The sequence below is a fragment of the Fragaria vesca genome, linkage group LG6 (assembly GCF_000184155.1).
Source record: "Fragaria vesca subsp. vesca linkage group LG6, FraVesHawaii_1.0, whole genome shotgun sequence".
Lineage (NCBI taxonomy): Eukaryota > Viridiplantae > Streptophyta > Magnoliopsida > Rosales > Rosaceae > Fragaria > Fragaria vesca.
The window spans coordinates 1,311,285-1,338,059 of NC_020496.1; the positions used below are offsets into that span (position 1 = coordinate 1,311,285).

Consider the following 26,775-nt stretch of genomic DNA (forward strand, 5'->3'; position numbering starts at 1 on the left):
AACCGGGGGTGTCCGACCCGGTCCAGGAAACCATGAGTTAGCTTGGACAAAAACAAACAGAAGCAAAAGCCTCCCGCCGCAGAATAGCAGAGAGCTCTACTCTCCTTTTCTTCTTCTTCTTCTTCTTCTTCTTCTTCTTCTTCTTGTTTTTGATGGGGAACGATTCAGAGTTGGTGACCCCAGGCGAAAAGCTCGGAAGAGCCTCCGAGTTTAAAGCAGGCAGAGGCGCCTACGTGTCACCCGATAACCTCACCGTCTATGCTTCTCTCACTGGCCTCCGCCGCATCCTATCCCCGCCTCCTGACTCACCTGACCAGGTATATCTTAACATCAACAAACTTACCCAACACTCTGTTCTTCTTCAAGTTTCATTCTTTGGTCCAGTTTGGTATGAAAGTTCAAGTCTTGGGTATTGGGTCATTCTTTGTTTCAATGAAAAGTTCAAGACTCTCATACTTTTTGAGGTGTGGAACTGTGTTTAGTTTATGTTTTGTAGTCTATGGTGAACTGGGTATCATGAACTGTCTTTTTTGAGCTTAAGTGTTTGATTTGAGTATTATGACGATGTTGGAATTTGTTGCTGATGATGTTGGTTGTGTTGTGGTTTGTAGAGACCCGTTGTGGAAGTAACTGGTCACAAGGCCCATGGTGCTATTCCGGAGCCTGGATCTATTGTCATTGCTAGAGTAAGTTCTTTCGAGTTCTTACCGTTATCTGTTCATGCTTTGTATCAAATGGATGCTGATCCTACAATGTCGTTACGTGTGCCGTCGATGTTTATGTTTTGTTTCCGGTGTCTCTTTATGTATTTATATGTTCGAGTTTGTACCTCCTTATCATAGAATCGGTTCTTAAGTTTTGCTTTACTCCTTTTGTGGTTCCAAGGGTGTCATTGAGAATGTAGTTTAAACTAGTAGAAACTATGCATTTGGTTTACTGTAATTGCATATAGTTGAATTTACTTGGTGATGGATACATGGTACGACAAGCTTATTGTAAATCTTAAAACAAACAGCTTATTGAAATTTCTAATGGTAGAGGCTATGCGTTTGTTGGAGGGTTAATGTATATTAGACAATGGTTGCTGGTTCTATACTATTAGGATGACTACACTCTCAGTAGCTTCATATGAGGCAGAATATTCATCTATTTAAATTTGTATTTATTTATTTATTTTGAAGGTTACAAAAGTGATGGCCAGAATGGCTTCTGCTGATATTATGTGTCTTGGCACAAAGTCTGTGCGGGAAAACTTTACTGGCATAATTAGGTATATATTTCTTCTCTCAAATATGTGCTGAAGGTTTTGCATTTATTTCGTTCCTTTTATATTGTAATTTGTGTAATGAAGTTGGTTGTTGTTTTTCCGATGTTATAAGTATATATAAAAGCTCCTGCTTCTTTTAACAGGCTTCAAGATATCAGAGCAACTGAGATTGATAAAGTGGATATGCACCAGTCTTTTCGCCCTGGTGACATCGTCAGAGCTATTGTGGTATCCTTTTTGTTTGAAATGCCTTTGTTAATATGATGTGAACAAGAAGGGACCAATTTTGAGCAAACAGGACAGAACTTTCTTGGCCCTGAGATTAAGTGTTGTTTTCTGAACATAAGATTCTCTGTTTCCTTTCATAATGTTATATGTTTGATATCTATATACAGCTGCTAAACCAGTGATCATTTAATATTTAATTTGATTATGCTTTACAATATTGAAGATGCTAATTGAAAAATGAATTTCCTTGATTCTTTCAATAAGCTATCCCTTGGAGATGCAAGAGCTTACTTTCTATCTACTGCAAAGAATGAGCTGGGAGTTATTTCTGCTCAGAGTGCAGCAGGTAAATGAATTTTTCTTACTGTACCGTATTAGAGTGGTTTGCATGATTGTTGGGTCTAAAGGTATAGAATGTTATTTTTAGTCTGTGTAACAAATCCTTGATTGAATTGAATCTATCTAGGAGTTATTCACTATTGGGGATGGAAGAGCGCAGCATTGTATGTTCATGTTTGTTTAATGTCCATATTGGCTTGCAAACAGCCCCATTGAATCTGCAGAATATGAGCTCACACTGGTTCTTTAAATGTTCACTGCAGGTGTGCCAATGGTGGCAATAAGTTGGACTGAGATGCAATGCCCCATTACAGGGCAAATTGAGCTTAGAAAAGTTGCTAAGGTTGGAGGATAAGAAGACCAAGTCAAGAGCGTGTCTTGGTTAAGTTTAGAATTGTTAATCTCATGTCTGGCCTTGAACATTCATTAGAAAGCTGTAGTAGCATATAACTCTATAGCAAAGGGTTTACAAAATACACAATGGATCTTTCCGGTTAGTGGATCCTTCCGATTCATGGTTAGTCTATTATTTTTCGGTTCAAAAACTCAGGAAAAGACAGTTCTGCACCATCTTGAGTTGAATGTGCATACACTTGATGAACAATTAAAGCTTCCACCTTCCCATATGTTTTGATTGTTTCCCAACACCAAATTTGCTACAAAAGGTGGAGGCTATGCTCTGATTCAATGATAATCTATGCATTGATGGGGAGCTAATTTGCTTTCCAACCATTACTGGATATTTGAAGGGTGAATAAACCTGAAATCAAAGTCCAACAAATTAGTCTCGACCAAAATCTCAAACGATCATAATCGAGTTTCATTCTCTCCCAGTGCAGCAGCTTCAGATGTACACAGCAACACAGTGTTCGACTTTTCTGTTTTGACTTTAATTACGGTAAAACCTTAAAATGGCAGCAGCAAGTTGTTTTAAGTAGGTCACCAGTTGAAGTGCTCACTGTTTCTGAACATCAGAAAGTGTCTACTTGTCGCCGGAAAATCTAACCTTTCTTGCTTCCTTGATTGGAACTCACTGCATCTTACGTCAACCCAACCAGGTATCACCTTTCGTTCCCGTTCTTTGTTCTTGACTGATTTGCTATGTTCTTGAACTCCCACAAAACCCTGATACAAGTGTTGGTTCTGTTTTCTAATGTAAAACTCGGTATCTTCGGTGGAACTTAAACATGGGTTTTGAGTTGGTTTGATGTTTGTTGCAGAATCTAATGGGGCCTAGATGGAAAGGAAAGGGCTTCAAGGCTAAAGCACTAGCAGACCCCATGTCAAAGATAGTACTGAAGCTTCAGTCTTCTCTAAATCAATCAAACTGTGAAGGGTTGCTATGTGGGAGTAGTGTGCTTCTCTCAGTGGAAGCAGAACAAGCTGATCTCCTCAACCGTTCGTGCTTCGGCGTAGCCATGGTTACTGCTGAGAAGGATAAGCAGTGGTTTGAGTTGAGTTTGGAAGAGGGCTTTTATCTGAGCTATGCTCTAAGATGCCTCAGGATAGTTGAAGATAAATGTGTGAAGAGTGAGGAGCAGCTATGGGAGTGTATGAAGTCTAGGAATGCATTGTTTTCCTATTATTATAAGGCGTATTGTCATCTTAGGATGAAGAATTGGGTTGTTATGTCGGGGATTACATATGGTGCGGACTTTGTTGCTTACCGTCATCATCCAGAGTTGGTACATTCTGAATATGCAGTGATTGTGTCCTCGGAGGAGGGTGGTGCAAGTAATCGATTGAGGGTGTGGTCTGATGTGCATTGCGCTACTCGGCTTTGTGGAGGTGTGGCAAAGACATTACTGGTTCTTGATATCAGCAGAAATGGTCATGGTGCAGACTCTCCATCGTGTTTGGAGATGTATACTATCAGGGAGCGCACAATCACAAGATGGAGTCCAGAACAGTGCCGCGAGGATCATACAATGGTTGAAAGTGAAAATGGAGCCAAGGAAGAGATTTAGTACTTTTTGATTGCTGCTATCAAGTTAGAGGTATGCCTTCCTATTCGGCTTGAATGAGCAATTATTTGTTTGTTTTAAAAAAAAAATTGCTATCAATATATTGCTGCTCAGGATTTAGTTATCCTAATTCGTAAATCGTAATCATTCTTAAAACTTCCTTATAGGAATTGATGAATTTAATAATTTTCAGCACATCTGTACATTGCTTTTTAAAAAACTGACTCTACAAATGGAACGTAAGAAGAGGAATAAAAATGGTAGAGAGCTGATAGTAGCAACTGGTACTTTGAGTGCCTGTAGTTTTTCCAAGGATATGAGATATTACAAGCTAACTAGGCTTTTAGGCACTACACTAATCTTAGATTACGATATTGCTAAGAAACTAGTGATTGTTGCACCTTGGTGCATCCAGTGGTACCCAGAGAATCGTCCTTTTATGAATGCAGTTGATAGAATGCTAGAAGCAGCCTGGGCAAGCTTGATCATGCCACCAAATCCCTTCCCTTGATCAAGGAACAACTGTAGAATAACTAAATGTTTTGTCTTCAGGACAAATAATTAAATTTTTTTTTTTTTTTGAGGAAAGACAAATAATTAAATATTGTATGATGTTTCTGTTGAACAATGAACTAGTACTTCTTTTGGATTTCGGGTCTTAACTCATAAAATAGCCGAGAAATATTAATTCTTCTGTTTGGAATAGAAATATTAAGCCTGAGTATAAATATAAACAGGGAGCTTCATAAGAATAACAGGAATGACAGACAGAAGTTTGAGACTAGTAAGCATTGACTTACTTAAAACATGAAACTCGTAGAATCACATTGATTAAAGACAGAAGTTTGATAAAGCTTTTATTGACCTATCATTCAAAGTTTTTATTGAAATGAAGCTTAAGAAGAGGCATAAAAGTATAAATAGGGCATTAATTGCATTCCCCTCACACCATGGAAGTAGATTCTGTACCAATCTGTGGCATCTGTGGCAGGATAGATACCTCTTCAATATCTGTCTCATCGCTGTCATCAGGTACATCCTCAGTTGGCATCTGTTGGGGACAATAGAACGGTTTTGGAGGCATTTGCAAGACTTGATCTTCAGCTTCAAGCATCTCTAAAACCTTGGTCATCGAAGGGCGGTCCATAGGCATAAGTTGTATGCACCACAAAGCAACCATGATCATCTTCTTGGCTATTTTAGTATCATTTTCACAGGCATCCTCAATCTCAATGTTCAATCCCTTTTCCAGTTGATCATAAATCCATGAAGGGAAGTATATTTGGCTGGAATGTTCTGCATATGCATTCAAGTTTTTCCTCCTCCCTGCCATTTCCAGCAACAACATTGCGAAGCTATAAACATCAGCTTTGTAGGAAACACCACCAATATTTTTGTAGAACATTTCTGGAGCTATGTATCCCATTGTGCCTCTTGCTGCAGTGACAGAAATTGTGTTACGATCTCTAGGGTAGAACCTTGCAATCCCGAAGTCTGAAATTTTCGACTTAAAGTTATGGTCGAGGAGGATGTTGTGGGGCTTTATATCAAAATGCAGAATTTGGATATCACATCCCTGGTGTAGATATTCAATTGCACGAGCTACTCCTAGAGCTATCTCATGCATTCTATCCCAGCTTAGAGTAAGATTTTTTCCTGCATCCCCTAATATATACTTGTCGAGGGATCCATTAGGCATGAAATCATAAACAAGAGCTCTTTTACATCCCTCCGAACAGAATCCAATTAGTTGCACCACATTGACGTGATGAATTCTTCCTATTGTGGCAACTTCATTGATGAAATCTTGCCCTTTACCTTTGGAATCATTCAGCATCTTGACTGCAACAAGATGACCATTTGATAGCTTTCCTTCATAAACCGAGCCAAAACCTCCCTGACCAAGTTTATTTTTGAAATCACTTGTGACCTTCTTAATTTCTGAATATGAATACCTGCTTGGCATAAGATTCTTGTATGCATCCAAGAATTCTTCAACAGCCTTATCATCCTTCGGAAACTTTTTCCAATACAGTTTGTAGCTCCAGAAAACCAGCAAAACAATGATACCGAGTACCATTCGTGCAGTCAGACTCCATCCTGTCGTTGAAAGAATACAGCAAGGCATTCGGAAGTTTTCCATGTAAGAAGAACTTCAACTGCTTATATGCAGCGGTACGGTGGTTTATAAAATGCTTACATTCAACACTCAGTCAGAGAAACATATCATTAGTACAAAATCTATGTGAATACAGAATGAAACAAAGTTTGAAATGAGCATACCGGTGATCTTGGCGGCTCGTATAAAACCTATGTGAATTCAGAATCAACCCGGAAGAAATGATTTAGGATCAGGGAGAGAGAAGCTCAGAAAATGTAATGGTATAACTCTTATCATGTTAGGGAATATTGAAAGTAGAAAAGGTCAGACTTACCATGCTTCAAACCTGGAAATACATTAGTACAGTCAGTAAGAGTGAAGAAGGAATATGATATACAGAATTAGCTTGTCAAACTGATAAAAACATACTCACAATAGAAGGATTGAAATGGTCTGTAACAGTACTTGTCTGGGACAAGACCATACCATGAAATCTGAAAGCCCTTTCTCAACTCATCGCTGGTGAAAGAAAATGGAAGGTCACCGTTACGAGGTTCGTCTATCAGGATGATGGAGGTGGTATTACAGGAAGGTAGAAGATGAGATACATCATTTCCCAGCTTAACATAAGAATATGTAGTAGATGACCCAGAGGATGAGTTGTTACTGCAATTAACTTTTATGTAGTATGTGGATTCAACTTTTGACAGGCAATCATAGAAGGTTGCATATTCACTGGAAATGTAATCGTATGGTTCGTTGTTTTCTTCAACAAGGCCTATGCTAAAGTTATCTGTTGTCAAAGGTTGAATCGGCCTAAAGGGGCATGTATCCCTCAGTAGACCAGGATCCACAAGCTGCATTATATAGAATTCATAATCGATTCCAATGACATAATATGTACCATTAAAAAGCTTGAAAATGGTACGATTCTGCTCACATGAAAGTTCAACCGGATAGTTTAGACAATGTTTAGCAGAAGTACCATTACTTTTCAAGCGAAACGGGTACCTAATGTTGTGGAGATCCCCACAAGAAGCTTGCGGACAGTTCTTTTCTGCCTTGGCATCATCATGCTGAATTGCAAAGCAAATAAGAACACAAGTTATGAGAATACTTTTTGGCATCTTTGGAGAGCCTGATATTTAGAAAATAAAGGCAGAAGGCATAGCATTAGCAAGGTTTAATAGGCTGCATTTTTTGCTGACAGAAAGATGCAAGGTAGGAATAGGATCCACACGCTTGGAAGGAAGAAGCTCGGACCCGGCCAAGAAAGCTACACCATCCACCATCCACCATTGACCCAACAAGTCAAGTGATAAAGCAAAATAATAGTAAGTGAATTAATATGGTTGTAGTTTTGTCATCTGAATATAATGCAACTTTCAGTCTCCCAAATGGAATATCATGGATTCAAATACAATCATGCAGATTGACTTATAAAGCATGCGAAGCCCCAAAGACCATCACATTGTATGCAATTAGTTCTAACTGTTTCATATATGCTAAGAGAGTACTAGTTAAGATGAACATCCTGCCTCTGCTTTTCTTGCTTGTAATTGTGTTCCCCATTATTGTTAAACCCATTAGCAAAGCATCCGATGATCACTGCCCGGTTCAAAGGTGTAGGCATGATGGTCCGCTTATCCAGTTTCCATTCCGTCTACAACATTATCCCTCTCACTGTGGCCATCCACAGTTTGAGGTTTCCTGCAGCAGCTTCAGCAACATGACCATGATGAAGCTCTCCTCATCATCAGGATTCTTTCTAATACAAACAATCGATTATGAGACACAACAGTTTCGTGTGTATGATCAGGATGGTTGCCTTCCGAGACGCCTTCTTAATTTCACCCTCTCCTTCTCACTCTTTCAACCAGCACATTTGATTTACAGGGAGGAACCAACACCTTACATGGTTTACTTCAATTGCTTTAGAAATTACGATTACAATGGCGATTTGAGGAACTTGACGTTATTAAATTGTACCACGGTACAAAATCTTAGCGCATCCAACACACCTGAGATCTCCTCCTGGAGGTACATGGCGATCAAATGTCTCAGTGTCCCAGGGAAGTATCAAGTTCTGGCTACTACCAAGTATTTTACCATGTCTGACATGCCTGGTGCTTGCTATACTTTGTCACAACTCTTTCTTCCAGTGCGGAGTATACAAGATTCTATGTTTAGGTGTGAAGCAGAGACTGGTTTATTGCTGGAATGGAAAGAACGGAATTTCCCAGAATGTCAACAGTGTAGAGGAAACTGCTATTTCAATTACAGCAATCAAGTGTTGAAGTGTTACCCTCCCATGAGTCCCATCTCCAGAGAAAAAACCAAAGGTACGTATAGTGACAATTCCAGGAAATAAGTATCTTCTGTTGAAGATGGCGCTAGAAAATATGAATGCAAAAACAAAAAGGTATCCTTAACTAATCCATCTTTACTAATGATTTCCTATTTGATTCAGGTCATGCATCAACTAGGTTTATTGTCATGGCAGTGAGCGTATGTGGTTTTCTTCTCTTGTCAACTACAGCGGTAGCCATCTTTTACCGTTTAAAACAATCAAAGAGGAGAGAGGAAATGGAGAATCGTAGAAAGGTTGAAAAGTTTCTGGATGATCACAAGTCTCATGTACCAACAAGATACTCCTATGCTGATATAAAGAAGATGACAAATGGATTCAAGAAGAAGTTAGGCGAAGCGGTTTTGGTAGTGTTTTCAGTGGAAAGCTTCCCAGTACTAATGGTGTGCCAGTTGCCGTGAAACTCCTCAAGGATTCTAAGGGGACTGGTGAAGATTTTGTTAACGAAGTGGGAACCATTGGCAGAATTCACCATGTTAATGTGGTTCGACTACTTGGGTTTTCAGCTGAAGGAGGGAAGCGTGCTCTTATTTATGAGCTCACGCCAAACGGATCCCTAGAGAAGTTTATCACATCTAAAGATCAACCTAGGGATAACAATACTTCATTTGATTGGATGAAACTTCGCAACATCATCACAGGTATAGCAAAGGGAATTGAGTATCTACACCAAGGGTGCGACCAGAGGATCCTCCACTTTGATATCAAGCCTCATAATATCCTGTTAGACCATGATTTCAATCCAAAGATCTCCGACTTTGGTCTGGCCAAACTCTGTTCCAAGGAAGACAGTCTTGTATCTATGACTGCTGCCAGAGGCTCTACAGGCTACATAGCACCTGAAGTGTTTAACGGAAACTTTGGCACCGTCTCCTACAAATCAGATGTGTATAGTTTCGGGATGCCAGTGCTTGAAGTTATTGGAGCTAGGAAGGAAACTGCTCTTACATCTAGCAACAGTGAGGTCTATCTTCCTGAATTGATTTATAAGACTCTAATTCGAGGAGAAGAGTTGAATTTGGAGCTAGCTGATGATGAAGATGCTAAAATTGCTAAGAGACTAGCAATTGTGGCACTTTGGTGCATCCAGTGGTACCCGGTGAACCGCCCTTCCATGAAAGCAGTTGTTAGAATGCTAGAAGGACCCTATGAAAGCTTGATCATGCCACCAAATCCATTTATTGCTTCCACAACTCATCAGATGGAACCAACAGCAACCCCATCAAGTTAAATAGTAACATTAATGCATGTTAACTTGCTATATGTAAGTGATTTCACTTATGCTTGTCTACATGCCTGCATTCTAAAGGTGTAATGGTGATCATGTTGATCCTACAATGATTCACTACAAATAGTTTTTCAACTATTGCTAATTTGTATTTCAACATTGTTACTAGCCATCAGTTAACAAGTGAGTACTTCACAGGAAAGGAACAATCAGGCATGTGGTACACTGGTACGTGATGTTTTTGGTAGGAACTACCTGAATACAACATGTCATGCATTGCCAAGCAGGTCAAGTCTCCCGAAAGCATCAAAATTTTGGTGAAGATCAAATGGCAAATGCATGCACTCAAATTCATACTTTTTCACCAATAATCACTATGGAGTTTCGTCCAAGTTTATTTTGCTACATTATGCCCATTGTCGGCATCAAATGATGAATCCCTCAAGTCCAATCCAACCCCATACTGAAACATGGTTACATGGTTTTGTTGCCATAAAAATTAAAATTAAAACTCTGGGAGGTCCAAATCTAGGCGATGTGCTAATTAAAACAATAAAATACATTACACAACTGCAGGTTCAATGTATGTTTTATTTTGAAAGGTAAATATTTCTTTGATAAAACTCAGGCAAGAATGGCATCACAACACCATTACATTAGACAATTAGCTCACTTATTCAAGTAAGCTTAGCAGAGGATTAAACTAGATACAAAACAAGATACCAAATAAACATAAAAACCGGAGCCAAGGCGCTCAATTACGATACTCCAAGCTTCATGAATCCATCTAGCTGCAGGTTCAATGTATAAACAAATTATAAGCTGATTAATAGACTTGTAATGTGGACATTTATGATCAAAAATTCTTGTATATGGATGTGCAAGTACACGACATGATCATAGTCATTCAGAATTATTCATATCATGCCATGCAGCATTGTATTTCACTTACACTATGGAAGTCGATTCTGTAGAATCGGCTGGCAGGATAGATACCTCTTCAATATCCATCTCATCACTGTCATCAGGCACATCCTCCGTTGGCATCTGTTGAGGACAAAAGAAAGGTCTTGGAGCCATTTGCAGGAGTTCATCTTCACCTTCCAGCATCTCTAAAACCTTGGTCATTGAAGGGCGGTCCACAGGCATGAGTTGTATGCACCACAAAGCAACCATGATCATCTTCTTGGCTATATTCTTATCATTCTCACATGCATCCTCTATCTCAATGTTCACTCCCTTTTCCATTTGATCATAAATCCAAGAAGGGAAGTATATTTGGCTTGAATTTTGTACGAGTGCATTTAAGTTCTTCCTCCGCCCTGCCATTTCCATTAACAACATTCCAAAGCTGTAAACATCAGCTTTGCTTGAAACACCTCCAACACTTCTGTAGAACATTTCCGGAGCTATATACCCCATTGTACCTCTCACAGCAGTAACATATATAGTGTTACGATCTTTCGGGTAGAATCTTGCAAGCCCGAAGTCTGAAATTTTCGAATTGAAATTTTCATCAAGAAGAATGTTATGGGGCTTAATATCAAAATGAAGAATCTGCATATCACAGCCTTGGTGTAGATACTCAATAGCTCGAGCCACCCCCAGAGCTATCTGAAGCATTTTCTCCCAACTTAGAACAGGATTGTTTTCTTGATCTTTAAAGATATGTTTTTCTAGGGATCCATTAGGCATGAAGTCATATACAAGAGCTCTTTTTGATCCCACAGAACAGAATCCGATTAGCTGCACCACATTGACATGATGGATTCTTCCTATTGTGCCAACTTCATTGATGAAATCTTGTCCATTGCCTTTGGAACCACTCAACATCTTTACTGCAACAAGATGACCATCTGAGAGCTCTCCTTTGTAAACAGAGCCAAAGCCTCCTTGTCCAAGTTTATCTTTGAAATTATTCGTCATCTTATTAATATCCCAATAAGAATACCTGCGTGGCATAAGTTTCTTGTATGCATCCAAGAATTCCTCCACTTCATCATCCTTCTTTCTCCAGTAGCCACCATGACTGACTTTGTGTTTCAAATCAAGTGTCATCGTCGTAATGTCCGAGTATGCAAACCTTCCTAATAAGGTTTCTCTATAGTTTGCCTGACTGACTTTGTTTTTGACATCAATGACCATCTTCTTTATATCTGAGTAGGACAAGCTTCTTATCCTTTTCCAGTATTCTCTGGCTTTATTTTTGCAAGCAATTGCCATCTTCTTGATATCTGAGTATGAATACCGTCTTTGCATACGTTTCTTGCATGCCTTGAAGAATTTTTCAACTACGTCTTCCTTTAGGAACTTTTTCCAATACTTTTTATAGCTCCAGACAACCAGTAAAACAACAAAGCCGAGAATCATTCGTGTCATCAGACTCCATCCTGCCCGCCATAAGAACACAGTAAGGTACAGAAATTTAACCCTATTTAAAACTCTAAAACCGATTTTGGATTGCTGGTTCCAAAACAACAAATACTTAAACAGTTAAATGTCAGACTCAGCTCCCCGAAGGCATCTAACTAATCATGTATTGATGGTGAATCCATTCAATTTATGCCTAAATGACTACTTGTGTAGTAGTGGTTGAAAGTGGATAGATGTGTCAAGCTAGTATTTCATTTTCCATAGGATTAATTAATTACAAAACACCACCCAAACTATGATGTTATTTTTATTTTCATACCTAACTATCAAAAACTTGCATTTCATACCCGAAGTTTTATTCCATTAGCATTTTGATACCCTGACCACTAACCCCGTTAAATTTTGAGGGTATTTTCGTCATTTCATTAAATATATCATTTTTCACATTTACTTTAACAAAATAATTTATTTTTTGAGGTTATCAAATACAAATAAAACAATTTACTTTAGCAAAAATATTCAAAAGAAAAACCTCTAAAATTAAATATTTGTTTTTGCAACAATAGTGATAAAATTAGTAGAACGTACTCTTGTATGTATATATATTTTTGGAGTTACATGTTAAACAAAAAATAATAATAATAATTAAAATATATAATTGAAATAAATTATATCGATAAAATATCAAATATCGATGGAAATTCTATCAAATTTTATGTAAACATGGTATATTTAACCAAAACATGGTATAATTAAAGTAAATTATTTTATTTGTATTTGATAACCTCGAAAAATAAATTATTTTGCTAAAGTAAATGTGAAAAATAATATATTTATTGAAATGACGAAAATGCCCTCAAAATTTAACAGTGTTAGTGGTCAGGGTATCAAAATGCTAACGGAATGAAACTTCAGATATGAAAATACAAGTTTTTGATAGTTAGGTATAAAAATGAAAATAATATCATAATTCGAGTGGTGTTTTGTAATTAATCATTTTTCATATTTCGAAAAGAACATATGTAATTGTTTAGAGAACTTACCAATAGGCTGGGCAACTGTTCCGAGACCTGCATGATAACAAAGTCAGGCAAGAAGTGATTTATGTTCCAGTATGGTAAAGAGTAGCTTCAGCATATAGCCCAAACATGAGGAGATCAAAAGTAAATGAAAGTACTAAAAGTGGTGCTAGCAAACTTACCGTCTATCAAGAACTGACGAAAACCTGCAAAATGAACAATAAAATTCAGAACAACACAAAATCACCCCTCTCAAAACCAATTAAAGAATTAATGTGAAAAACTGATTAAATCGTTGGCATAAAAAAAAAAATCCTGAAAAGACATTTCACAAAAATAAAAGAAAAAAATCAGAATAAGAATATACTCACAATTGAGGGACTGGGTTCTTGAGTAGCAGTAGTCATCGAGGGCAAATCTCGACCACGAAAGCTCAAATCCCATTCTGAACTCATCACGGATGACAGAAAATGAACGGACACTACTTGCCTGATAAAGAATTGTAATCCCAGTCATGTTACAAGAATGAAGGTCATTGACTCCATCTTCCAGCATAATATAAGAATATGTAGCTGAGGATGATGAGCTAGTACTACTGCAATTGATTCTTACGTACTCAGGAGAGTCAACTTGCGACAAACAATCAAAGAAGACTACAGATAGTGCATAGTAACTGTAGAACTCGTAGTTTTGATTTTCCTGCCCCTGCCATTCACTAAAATTTCTACTTGTTAGATGGTGGAGTGGCCTAAAGGGACAAGCATCGCTTAGCAGACCAGGATCAGCAACGCGGATTGTACCTCCTCTATAATCAATATTCTGGACATAATACATACCATCAAAAAGTTTTAAAACAGTGTGATTCTGCTCGCATGAAAGTTCAAGTGGATGGCTGAGACAATTAGGATCATCAGAACCATTAATTTTCATGCGAAAAGGGTACTGAATGTCATCCAGATCCCCACAAGGAGCAGGCTTACACGGTTGTGCTCCCATGGCATCATCATGACAAATAAGAAAGCCAAAAATAGCTGTAACAAAGCATGTTAACCACACTCTTCTCAGCATCATTATGAGTCTTAGGCAATCAAAGAGAAAGATAAAGAAACAGGACTTATCAGTAAGAAGGTTTAGGCGTTCTGAATCTGCAAAACCATTCCATACTGATTAATTCCATGGATATTAGTATGACAACACACAAAACAAAAAATAGAAAAGCCATTGCCATCCTTTGTTTATGTTCTGTCAATTACCCAAGACACAAGGTAAGGTAGGATCCACATGGCCATCAAGTCAAGCGCCCATTACAGACGCAACGAAACCAAATTATTGAAGATTAAAAACGTCATTGGTGACCATGATCCGTTGATTCACCAAGTCAAGTCTATATAGACCATAAAAACAAAGAAATTGTTAAAGAAGAATTTCTCAGAAAAAACCAAGGTGCTAGCTCCCAGTACTTTCCTGGCAAGTAGTTACACTAATGGCTGGAAAAGTCGACATCTCTCACTTTAAAACCAACTTAGTCTATGTGGATATATGGACTAATGAGTTGATTATAAAGAAGAAAGAGATTGGATGTATATGATGCACTGAGATTCTTAGCTTAAGAAAACTTAAGATGGATATCCTGTTGCTTCTATGTTTCCTTGTTTTTGTACCAAATACCGAAGCAGCTAATCATCATGTTCATCAGCACTGCCCCATTTCAAGGTGTAGCCCTGATGGTCCCCTGATCCAGTTTCCCTTCCGTCGAAAAGGTGATCCACTTCACTGTGGAAATCCTGAGTTTGAGGTTTCTTGCGGCCGAAACAACAACACCAACGTGACAATGATTCGGCTCTCCTCATCTTCAGGGTTGTTTCCTATCCAAAAAATCGATTACAATAACAGATATTTTGATGTCTACGATGGTGGTGGTTGCATGGCGAGCCGCCTTCTTAATTTTACTATTTTTACTACATCCAGCTTGCTCTTTTATCCAGTACCTTATCACTGGAGCAGTGAGAGTTCTCTCCCTTGCCCTGACAATTTCGGTCCCGAATCATCTCCCTATCCAGAATATGCACAATCCCCCTCTTCAGAATCAGCTCAATCTCCCTATTCAGATTCCACTCAATCTCCCTATCCAGAATATGCGCAATCCCCCTATTCAGATTCACCTCAATCTCCTTATGCACAATCCCCTTATTCAGATTCCGCTCAATCTCCCTATCCAGATTCTGCTCAGTTTTTCAGAGAATTTGTATTATTAAATTGTTCTACCACACAAAATGTGAGCACAAGGAGAAACTACTACATGCCAGTCAGATGTCTCAGTGTCCCAGGGCACTATCAAGTTCTTGCCGTTGAATCCTCAAGTTCTATAGATGACTTGGCTGCGTTGCCGCTATCAACTTGCACTACTTTGAAAAAAAAGTTCTATCTTCCACTGAGAAGTGTAAAAGGCAGTGCTCAGGACTGTGCACCAGACAATGTTTTATTACTAGAGTGGAAACCATGGGATAATTTCCCAGAATGTCAAAACTGCAAAGGGCGGTGCGATATGGATTACAGGAGCAATGGAATGGTGTGCTATCTGGAAGTATATCCTGGATATCCTGCAGATTACCATCCCTATGGTCATGCGAATGATGGTATGCTGTCTAATCACATAGTTTAGAGATATGTTTTGAGTGGAAAAGAGTTTTATTTACATTGCATTGATTTTCAGCCAAAGTGATTTTCCTTTCCAAAATGTTTGATCACCAGAAAGTAATTATCATGAATTGATTCAATTAACATGTTTTCTGACATTGATCCTGGTTAATGCACAACTCAGGCCACAGGTCAATTATCATAGCAGCGAGCATAGCTAGTTTTGTTCTCATATCAGCAATGGTGGTGGTAGCCATATTGTATTATGTGAAGAAATCAGACAGGACAGAGGAAAAGGAAAATCAAATCAAGATAGAAAAGTTCCTAGATGATCACAAATTCCATGTACCAACAAGATACTCTTACGCTGATATAAAGAAGATGACAAATGGATTCCGGAAGAAGTTAGGTGACGGAGGTTTTGGAAGTGTTTTCAGTGGAAAGCTTCCAAGTAATGGAGTTCCGGTAGCCATAAAAGTCCTCAAGGATTCTAAGGGAAATGGAGATGATTTTGTTAATGAAGTGGGAACCATTGGTAGGATTCACCATGTAAACGTGGTTCGCCTACTTGGGTTTTCTGCAGAAGAAGGCAAGCGTGCTCTTATATATGAAGACATGCCAAACAGCTCTCTGGAGAAGTTTATCACATCTAAAGATAACAATGCTTCATTTGATTGGATGAAACTTCGCAACATCATCACTGGTATAGCAAAGGGAATTGAGTATCTACACCAAGGGTGCGACCAGAGGATCCTCCACTTTGATATCAAGCCTCATAATATCTTGTTAGACCATGACTACAATCCGAAAATCTCCGACTTTGGCCTAGCCAAACTCTGTTCCAAGGAAGACAGTCTTATATCTATGACTGCTGCTAGAGGCACCATAGGCTACATAGCACCTGAAGTGTTCAACGGAAACTTTGGCACCGTCTCCTACAAATCAGATGTGTATAGTTTCGGGATGCTAGTGCTTGAAGTTATTGGAGCTAGGAAGGAAACTGCTCTTACATCTAGCAACAGTGAGGTCTATCTTCCTGAATTGATTTATAAGTCTCTAATTCGAGGAGAAGAGTTGAATTTGGAGCTAGCTGATGATGGAGATGCTCAAATTGCTAAGAGACTAGCAATTGTGGCACTTTGGTGCATCCAGTGGTACCCGGTGAATCGACCTTCCATGAAAGGGGTTGTGAGAATGCTAGAAGGAGCATCTGAAAGCTTAATCATGCCACCAAATCCGTTCGCTTCCACAACTCAATCGGAACCAACAACAGCATTTCCAACCTAAGTTGCCCCACACTGTAGAGCAACTGATTTCAGTAATGTTATTCTACATGTCTGTAACACCAATAAAGATAGAGACAAGCTATGGTACTTTTATTTTACATATACTTGAACAAAAATTACAATATTATGAATCAAATTACAACATTGAGGACAAATTTACCAAATTTATTTACACTATTTACATAAAGTTAAACAAAATTACAACTATGAGAACAATTTGTTCAAAAAGTTGTAAAATGGTTGTATATTTTGTAATTACAATTATTAGAACACGATTACAAACAATACGACCCAGCATTACCACTTTTACTACAAATATGTTGTCACATTTATAAATTTAGGTATCACATACGGGTATGTAGCATATAATTTTCCATAAAAATATACCTACTAATGCTAATGGCCAATATAACTACTGAGGTTTGATGGTTATCAATCTAGGGATTTCGAAAGCGAACTGCTCTTTAGATCAAAATTTTGGGTCTAAGGATCTTAGTTAAACTAACTGTGCATGCAAATAAAAAGTGAATGGGTTCAGCTAACCAACTGTTCCTAGCAATCTGAGATTAATTCAGAAGAACTAACATATATGGACATGAAATTCCAAGACGCAAACTTGACCCGATTGTCTTAAAATTTCAATGCAATGACAACGAGAGATTTATTAGATTTATTATAGTTGATTCAGACTTCAAAGAGATATAGTTGAATAATTATGTAGGTACTAGAAACTTGGACTTACCAGGAGTTGGAAATTGGCGCGAAACCGCGGTGGTGGCCCCACGGCTTCGTACACCGTAGACCACATCGTGTAGTCAGCGAAAAAGGAGCAGCCGGTGAAGGCCGAGTCTGTGTCGCCGTTGTGGAGTGACGCCGGAGAGAGAGATGAGAGAGAGAAGATCGACTCCTCCGTTTTATTACTCTTTTTAAGTGGTGGACCCCGCCAGTCCGTGTTCGCGCGGGCCACGTGGACCACCTAGGCCCACCTCTCGTCCGCCAGCCCCGCTTAACTCCATTCGGCATCCAATTTTTTTTTCTCTTTTTAAACCTTGGACCCACAGACCTTCTAGCCATGACTCTTCGCCTCCTTCAACGTAATCGTTCGGCCAACACCATATTTTTATATTATTTTCTCTAATACTAATTATTTATATATGTATATAAAAATACACACCGTGTACTGAAAATGTTCTTCCTAAACATAAAAGAAAGCTTTGCTCTGTTTCAACTCAGCATCCCAAATTCCCAATTCTTCTCTTTTCCTTTTCCACCCAAATATTTTTCAGTTCCAGAAAATTGAGTCAAAAAACTTCATTTCATTTAGATTAGGGTTTACCCTAGAACCAAAAACCCTAAAATCTCTACCTTCCTAAAGCTAGAATGAAAATGAAACTAAAAACATAAGGAGACAGGAGAGACTAGATCGAAGTCGAACAAGTACGTTTTGATTTTTTTCTTTAAGGTGGGACCATCCAGCCCGTGTGGGCCCAACTACCGCCTAGACGCACTCAGGCTCCGCCAAGCCCGCATAGGCCCAATTTTCCCTATGTTTCCACCAGCCCACCTTTTGTTTTTTTTCAGAGAGCGCCAAGAAAATGGACAATTCTTTTTTACCCTTAAATATTTTTCAGTGGCTGCAAACTGAAAATGGCTAGCATTACATGATCATACAAAAATGGCTTCTCTTCTCTTCCTCCAACCTCTCACCAATCTCTCTTCCTCCACCGCCCTCGTCTTTCTCCGAAATCCCCACCACGTCCCCGCTTCGACCTCCCTTAAACCCAAACCCCTCCTCACATTCAAAACTCTCACCACTTGTTTCTCCCTCGCCGAATCCGACTCCCCCAAATCTTTGCAACCCGAAACCCGAACCGTCCTCCAAGACCTCGCTGTAATCACCCCATCTCCAATCAATCTCTCAGTGCCCATCAACTTGTTCGCATTATTTGCTTGGTTTTGATTTCGAATATTTTTTCTGGTTGTTTGGTTGAGTTATTTTTTGTGGGTTGTGTTTGCAGGACAGCTTTGATCTCCCTCCAGACTACTTTGCGAAGCTTCCCAATGATCTTCGTCTCGATGTAAGTTGCAATTTGATGACTTTTGTGACGAACCCATTTGTGTTAACTTTGTAAAGATGTGAATGTTGAGCTGAGAAAGTGTGTGAATTTGTGTTTCTGTTGGGTTTGTGTGAAGCTGAACGATGCTGCTTTTGACCTTTCAAATGGAAAGATTATCGATGAGGTTAGTTATATCTGTTGTTTTTATTTGCTCTGGCTCTGCATTTTCGAATTTGGTCATGATTTCAATTTGTTGTGAAGCTATATGAACATGGGTGATACAAATAAATGGATACACTTCACTTTTGGTCCACTAAAATGTCCACCAATATTTAGAGGTTATACTGTTTTGTTCGGTCAGTTCTCGGTATAAATTTTCTATCTTTAGTGAGAATGGTATATTTGTAGGCTTGAATGGACTAGTGTACTGGATATTCTTACCCTAGAAGCTTATATTCTTCCATGTTATCACTGTATGTAGAAGCCGAAGATGTAAAGTGTGGCCGTTTTTGGTTAGTGCTTCTTAAGATCCATGTTGGTGTTAAGCCCTGTAAGAGTACCTGAAGATTGGAAAACATCAAGAATTGGTAGATACCGTTACAAGGTGTTCAGCCATATTACTGTCTGATTTATCCATGGAAATTTAAGCCAATACACTTGTCAATCATCCTATTCTGCATTCATATGTATAACCCATTCTGGCCGGATTTATTGCTCAGACACTCTCTGGAAGTCTGGATATTGCAACTTAAGATAATCAATATTTTTCACCATATGGTACAAAGAGCTGCTGTTTGTCTTAAAGTTTCCCCCATTTTCAAGTTCATACAATTTTCTTCAATCAATTCTGTAAATTTGTTATCTTTAGAGAATGGTATAGTAGTTGGCATCCTGGACTAGTATACTGGATATTCTTACTCTAGAAGCTTATATTCTTCCATGCTGGTACTGTATATAGTAGCCTAAGATGTAAAGTATGGCCGTTTTTTGTTTAGTGCTTTTTAAAATCCCTATAAGCATACCTGAAGATTAGAAGATATCAAGGATCGGTACATACCATTACAGGATTTTCAACCATATTACTGTCTGATTTACTCATGGAAAGTCTTAAGCCAACACTCTTGTCAATCATCCTATCCCGCATTCACATGTCTAACCCATTCTGACTGGATTTATTGCTCAGACACCCCTCTGGATATTGTCACTTAAGATAATCAATATTTTTCACCATATGGTTCAAAGAGCTGCTGGTCACCAATATGTTATTACTTTAGCCTTATCCTTGGTCTCTTGTTTAGCTTTCTAATTAAACAATTATGGTTTTTCAATCCTCTCTTACAGTGTGGTCAAGAGTTGGGAGAGACATTATTAAATCTATCTCGTGCATGGGAAGTAGCTGACACATCAACCTCGCATAGTTTAGCTAGCAAGCTCCCTGACTTGGAAGAATCTTTGACAAACAATGCCAAATCAGGCAATAATAGACTTATGTGCTCTTGATGCTTAGATATATTCTTCAGAGATTGATTCAAAGCCTGTATCTATTTTGTTATAGCACTAGGGAAGCGTTTGGTTTCTGCTGGAAGAAGGTTCCAGTCTATGGGCATGTATGGTCAAGGCGAACTGCAAAAGGTGTGTCAATACTTTCAATTAAGTAAGTAGTTTTGGAACAGATCTGTGGAATTGGGGATCCAAGTACTTTTGGCTTGGTTATATTTCAGAATTTTATGTACGTAATCAAGTCTCATGATTCTTTTGAACTCTATTAACCACTGTAGATTGCAAAAACAATGACTACGGCCGGAAAGCTTCTATCTGCAAGTCCAACATCCACAATGACCGATGAAGAACCAAAGAATGAAAGCAGGATGCTGAAGGTAAACAAGGCACTTCACTTGTTGGAAAGAGAGGTATTTTTTTTTTTTTTTTTTTTCTTGTGCATCATATGGCAGTGGTTCTGTTACAGTATAGAACTATAGATGCAGCATACATGAATTACTATTGTCATATCCTACTGCAGTTTGGAGAACTTCAGCTCGAGCTTACATCAGAAAAAGCTACCATCGGGGCTATCATCAGCTTTGCTTTCGGGTATATATACCTTTGATAAGTTCTGTTTTCTAGTTTCTATTGTAACTATATATGAGGTGCAAGTGTGACAGATTTCTGCTCTTTTTCTCTTTGATATTAGGATTCTTTCATGGCAACTAGCTCAAGGCGTCCAAAATATCCCAGAGAACTCACTGCAGTATGCAAATGACAATGCTTTGCTGCTGGCTAAGGTGCTTTAAAAGTACTTGTAGTAGTATTTTCCTGTTTTAACCTCGACGTACTGCTACTAAAGTATGACAATTCTGAACGCAGTCTTTGAGAGGAGCTCTACTTGCAGCGTGCTATTCCTCAGCCATATTATCTGGTTTTACTACCTTCGGACTTATCTTACTTGGAAGGCAACTAAAGTCACCAAAAGAAAAGTGAGTTTGTTGGTTTTGTTTGCCTTAACTTTGTTACCTGTATATGCACGAGTCAATCCATGTACATTGGAAAACCATCGGACAGAATATATTGCCCAATAGTGATCTCAACTCTCAAGCAATGTATAAGCTCGATAACAATATAACTCTATCATGTCATTCATGAGTATACTATTTCAACATGGGAATTCTTCTGACTTGTTACTGTAACAACTCGAGAAACTGTAATATGTGAACCTACAGTATTGATCTATACAGCACCATGTAATAGAATATCTGCTGTGCTAAAACCAAGCAATTAACAACAATGACATGTTTCGGTCATTGGCCTGTAAATTGCATGCATTTCCTGTTTCTTAGAGTTGATAGGGTACCAACTCGGATTCTACTTCCCTCCACCAGTCCACCATTAACTATGCACAAAGCTTTTTGAGCTTGAGCTCATCTGTCCACAACTAGGGATCAGTAGAGGCATGGTGTGATGTTGTCTCAGGCCACTTCCCGTAATCAAGGGTTGTGACAAAGATTCTTCTGAGGTTTGTATTCAAGGTAATCAGGTTCTGTCAGTCCAAGGGCAAAGCAGTATGACAGTGCTGCTTGTTCCGGTATCGATTTTACACAACGGAGAGGATCATGGTGTAAGGCTGAGAGCTTGTCAGAGGACGACATAGCAAAGTTACATAGTTGGATATTTTACTCCAGTTCGAGGAAAAATATAGGCCGAAGTAGAAGACGCAAAAGACGACCACCAACTGAGCTTCTGTTTCTAATAGGGTTGTCACTTCGCTCTCACTACTGTTGTTGCATGTATATCAATGCATGTCTCTAATTGACAGCACAATGTGCACAAATAGATGATGTTAAGGTTTTAATTTGTTGAACATATTACATTTAGCAAATTATCAAAAGGAGGAAAATCTCTGAAATAACTATTATAATCTCATATCATAAACATTATGAATGATACACCTATTTATAAGACTCAACATTGAACATTAATATTGCTGAGCCTTGTAGCGTGGGCTTATAACTAAACAGGGCATTAAAGTGATTGATTGTATGAGGCATGATCGGAAAAGAAACTTTAGTTTACATTGTCTGATTTGAGCGTTATAAATTATGTTTAATTTGCATGGATTAAGTCTGCTCTGCAGCCTAGACAAAATATATAGAACATAGAATCAGATAAAGCATTAGGGTTTGATTTAAACCATTTGCATCAGCAAATGAAACTGCAAGAAACCTCCATTATATATTAGCTAGTGTTCGATCCCTAGCCTGAACTAGACCAATAATTATAGCGTATAATACAGATAGGTAGGCAAGCTTATTGATTCTTGTGAACTTATAAAATGTTGCAGGGGGCAATCTGAAATATATAAAGCTTCCTATAAGGAAACAACTTCTTCATGTTGATTAATGTAATGAGAAGCAAAAACTGATTTTATAGCTAATTGATTATACAAAGCTTGTCGCTCTATAAGACTATAAGCTGAACTAACGCTCACGATTCTGAGGACCACTCCTAGATTTGTTATATATCAATATTTTTCTGAACGAAGAACTAACAATGTTAAACATTAGAGATATACTAATAAGTCTTCATTTGATATGAACTAGAATCTTCTATCTTGTGATACTTGGTTAATATTATAGTTCATTGAATCTAAGCTAGTTTGTAAATTTTTATTTCAAGTTGGCTTTATTAAGAGATAGATAAATAAATAATTAAGTGGCTGATTACAACTCTGATGACAAACTAACAGGGACGGAAGATTGTACGTGGTGAACTTTTTTTGTTCTTTATAGTAGTTTAAAGTAGGGTTTCATAAAATAAACATATATATAAACACTAGCCTATATAAAAAGTTGAAGAACTCTAACGGCCCACGTAAAAACATTAAATTACAAGATTCATATTTAAAATATAATAAAAAAAAACTACCCAAATGGCCAAATCTACTCCCTAACTCCTACATAGCACATCCACATATCTTTTTAGTAAAAAGATATAATTATTCGCCTTCATCAAGTCCAAGTCTAACCTGTTCTCCAAAAAAAAAATGTCTCCCTTATTCAAAAAAAAACTCCAAGGCTTCATCACTCATTACTGAAAAGTTTGAATTTTCATATGTACATTTTTGAATTTACACAAGCATATTTGCAACAAAAAAAATCTACAAAAGCATTATTTTCATACATTTTGAATTTTTATCAAAAAAAATTTAGCCCAGATAGTTTTATAATCCTGACCCCGTCCTGAAACTAATGACAGGAGATCGATTTAGACTTTTTTTTTTTTGTGTTTTAATAACTTGATTTACTGCTGCAAACTTCGCGCCTGGCCGGTTAGAGTCAACTCTCTTCGAGGATGTGAGGTGAGTGGTCTACGACTTCTACCACTACAATTACAATTAGTTAATCCCCTGATAAGTATTATTATCGATATTTTAGAAAGGAAAAGGGAACAGACCAAAAGTTTTGACAGATCTAGGCGCCACTTCTCATGTTTATAACATGTAAGCACATAGCTAAGAGTTCTTACTTCTTAGTTTAAGTCACCAGAGTGTAAGCTAATTATATTAACACTATTTAATTATTAGTCATAATCCTGTAGAATTGATGTCATAATTAATTTCAACATATTTCTTGAATAATTGAACTATGCATTAGTGTTAGACATTGCCTAACAATCACGTAATTAAGGATTGAAGAACTTTTTATATCAAACACAGAATAACAATCCGGAGACTTTTAAGACAAGGAACCCTTAAGACAAAAGCAATAATTTACTCATGCTGTCAAGATCATGCATGATCGTCATGAAAATGACTCTACAATTTCCGACCTCTACTTGAAAACAATCAGTGGATGACACAGAAATTTACCAACTTGAAACGATTAGAACATGTAATTGGTCGAAGAGATACCAAATTACCAAACAATATTTCTGTCTTTATCATATGCATATGCATGCCAGAATGATGTCGAAACGTGGTAGGCTATCTAGGTAGTGAGTTTTTCTTTAATAGTTGTTAATGGTTATAAGTCATCTAAACAAATTCAAACAACATGAATCCAAGTAGGGAAGCCGGATTCTTAATTACTAGTGCTTTCTAACCTTGATCGGCACTAATTTTGAATCGGAAATCTTATTATGTCATGTATTTTACAAATCAACATATAATTAAGTAGCTAGAACGATACCCCTCTGTGACGTATAACAGTAGAAAAATGTTATATTTATTGACACAACTCTATTATTCTTCCAATAATGCACGCTCCTATTTTCTGTTCTTTTTTATGTCTACTAGAATTTCTTTATTGTTTTCCTTTCCTTGGTCATTTTCATTTCATCTGGACCACACTGTTTTTTAAGTTTTCTTCTCGATCATAATTTTAGCTTGATTCCCCAGTCATACACTTGCTTATATCACTGCATCTTCACTAACCACCACTCCCTTCTCTCTATAAAAACAACGTCCAATCTGTTCTCCACTCCACACACATAGCTAGAGATCGACATTACACACAAGCATGGCGACCCCTTTCAGCTGCTCAGCCTCCGACCTAACCCCCCTCCTCGGCTCCGCCGCCACCAACCTCAACACCACCCTCCTCGCCGACTTCCTCTGCTCCCGCTTCACAGCCATCTCCACCAGGTTCAACGAAACCACCTATGCCATAGACAACACATATCTCCTCTTCTCCGCCTACCTCGTCTTCGCCATGCAGCTCGGTTTCGCCATGCTCTGCGCAGGCTCCGTCCGTGCCAAGAACACCATGAACATCATGCTCACTAACGTCCTCGACGCCGCTGCCGGCGGCCTCTCCTACTACCTCTTCGGCTTCGCTTTCGCCTTCGGCGCCCCTTCTAACGGCTTCATCGGCCGCCACTTCTTCGGCCTTAACGACTACCCCTCCGGGCCCTCCCCCGCCGGAGACTACAGCTTTTTCCTCTACCAATGGGCCTTCGCCATCGCCGCCGCCGGAATCACCAGCGGCTCGATCGCCGAGAGAACACAATTTGTAGCATACCTCATCTACTCCTCATTTCTCACCGGCTTTGTCTACCCGGTAGTCTCTCATTGGTTTTGGTCAGCAGACGGATGGGCTAGTCCAATACGTTCTGATAACTTACTCTTCGGTTCCGGCGCCATTGACTTTGCCGGGTCCGGCGTCGTCCACATGGTCGGTGGTATAGCCGGTTTATGGGGTGCCCTAATTGAAGGACCGAGAATCGGCCGGTTTGACAGAGCCGGCCGGTCCGTGGCCTTACGTGGACACAACGCTTCCCTAGTTGTTCTCGGCACATTCTTGCTTTGGTTCGGCTGGTACGGTTTCAACCCCGGCTCGTTTCTCACCATCGTTAAAGCGTACGGCGACGGCGGGAGCTACTACGGCCAGTGGAGCGCCATCGGAAGGACAGCTGTCACGACCACATTGGCAGGATGCACAGCCGCCCTAACCACCTTGTTCGGAAAGCGGTTGTTGGTTGGACACTGGAATGTTCTAGATGTTTGCAACGGTTTGTTAGGGGGGTTCGCTGCGATCACCTCAGGTTGTTCCGTGGTGGAGCCGTGGGCGGCGATCGTGTGCGGGTTTGTCGCGGCGTGGGTGTTGATTGGTTTTAACAAGCTCGCAGAGAAAGTGAAATACGACGATCCTTTAGAGGCGGCGCAGCTGCATGGAGGGTGTGGAGCGTGGGGTTTGCTATTTACGGGTCTTTTCGCGACGGAGAGGTACGTGAATGAGGTGTACTCGGGAAGGCCAGGGAGGCCGTATGGTCTGTTCATGGGCGGTGGAGGGAAGCTGCTGGCGGCTCAAGTGGTGCAGATACTGGTGGTGATGGGGTGGGTGACGGTGACTATGGGGCCGCTGTTTTACGGCCTTCATAAGCTGAAGCTGCTGAGGGTTTCCGACAAGGACGAGACGGCGGGGATGGATTTGACTAGGCATGGAGGGTTTGCTTACGTGTACAATGATGAGGATGAGGCTTCTGTTAAGCCGGAGTTTATGATGAGGAGGGTTGGACCTACGGATGATGCCAGTCCTTGCCCGTAGTACGTAGTGTTATTTGTTTTACTATTTCTGTGGTAGTTGTATTTTTGAGTTGATTTTCTTGGAATGGTTGGAATTGGATCTTCGTGTTTGTGATAAATTAGGGCAAGGACAAGATCTGAAAAAGAAATAACAATGTGTATGACTTTATGTACTCGATCGGGTGCTTCGTATGGTTTACTAAGAGCTGCCCAACATGTACTACATGCCATTTGGCAAGTATAAATTTAGACAAGTTTAGTCGATTAAAATTTCTCTTTGAAGTGTTCTGGTTTGAGAACCTCGATGATTTTAGCTGCAGACAGCACAACACCTCTAAAGGCCACACAAGAGTGTGGCCTCTGCTCCATTTTGTCTTGTGTGTGGCCTTTGC

At 39.1% G+C, this 26,775-nt stretch overlaps 3 protein-coding genes across 3 annotated transcripts; 2 read left to right on the forward strand and 1 right to left on the reverse strand.

Moving 5' to 3' along the window:
- The first annotated feature begins 81 nt into the window (after positions 1-81).
- LOC101298049 lies at positions 82-26,649 on the forward strand. The gene is made up of 21 exons (XM_004304736.1): positions 82-317; positions 612-686; positions 1,182-1,270; positions 1,411-1,495; positions 1,760-1,841; positions 2,098-2,186; positions 7,410-8,241; positions 8,570-9,493; positions 14,564-15,523; positions 15,709-16,712; positions 17,532-17,646; positions 18,466-18,701; positions 18,829-18,888; positions 19,004-19,051; positions 20,209-20,341; positions 20,423-20,499; positions 20,646-20,744; positions 20,888-20,958; positions 21,059-21,149; positions 21,232-21,326; positions 24,878-26,649. Exons 1-21 carry the CDS (start codon positions 153-155, stop codon positions 26,403-26,405), a joined length of 6,858 nt encoding a protein of 2,285 aa, XP_004304784.1. The 5' UTR covers positions 82-152; the 3' UTR covers positions 26,406-26,649.
- LOC101298331 (tRNA-splicing endonuclease subunit Sen2-1-like) lies at positions 2,538-3,945 on the forward strand. Its single transcript, XM_004302063.1, has 2 exons — positions 2,538-2,892; positions 3,055-3,945. Exon 2 carries the CDS (start codon positions 3,061-3,063, stop codon positions 3,799-3,801), a length of 741 nt encoding a protein of 246 aa, XP_004302111.1. The 5' UTR covers positions 2,538-2,892; positions 3,055-3,060; the 3' UTR covers positions 3,802-3,945.
- On the reverse strand, positions 10,255-14,207 carry LOC101298033. The gene is made up of 5 exons (XM_004302062.1): positions 13,259-14,207; positions 13,070-13,093; positions 12,912-12,938; positions 10,448-11,885; positions 10,255-10,286 (listed from the first exon to the last, which is right to left on the reverse strand). Exons 1-5 carry the CDS (start codon positions 13,956-13,958, stop codon positions 10,283-10,285), a joined length of 2,193 nt encoding a protein of 730 aa, XP_004302110.1. The 5' UTR covers positions 13,959-14,207; the 3' UTR covers positions 10,255-10,282.
- Positions 26,650-26,775: the final 126 nt, after the last annotated feature.

Excerpts from the sequence above, each read along its gene's own strand:
- LOC101298033 (XM_004302062.1), bottom strand. The coding sequence starts at position 13,958 with ATGATGCTGAGAAGAGTGTGGTTAACATGCTTTGTTACAGCTATTTTT. Across the intron at positions 13,094-13,258 it reads AAGAACCCAGTCCCTCAATT|GTTTTCGTCAGTTCTTGATA; the intron begins GTGAGTATATTC and ends TTCATTTTGCAG. Across the intron at positions 11,886-12,911 it reads AACAGTTGCCCAGCCTATTG|GATGGAGTCTGATGACACGA; the intron begins GTAAGTTCTCTA and ends TATGGCGGGCAG.
- LOC101298331 (XM_004302063.1), top strand. The coding sequence starts at position 3,061 with ATGGGGCCTAGATGGAAAGGAAAGGGCTTCAAGGCTAAAGCACTAGCA.
- LOC101298049 (XM_004304736.1), top strand. The coding sequence starts at position 153 with ATGGGGAACGATTCAGAGTTGGTGACCCCAGGCGAAAAGCTCGGAAGA. Across the intron at positions 1,271-1,410 it reads AACTTTACTGGCATAATTAG|GCTTCAAGATATCAGAGCAA; the intron begins GTATATATTTCT and ends TTCTTTTAACAG. Across the intron at positions 21,327-24,877 it reads TTACTTGGAAGGCAACTAAA|CATGGCGACCCCTTTCAGCT; the intron begins GTCACCAAAAGA and ends ATTACACACAAG.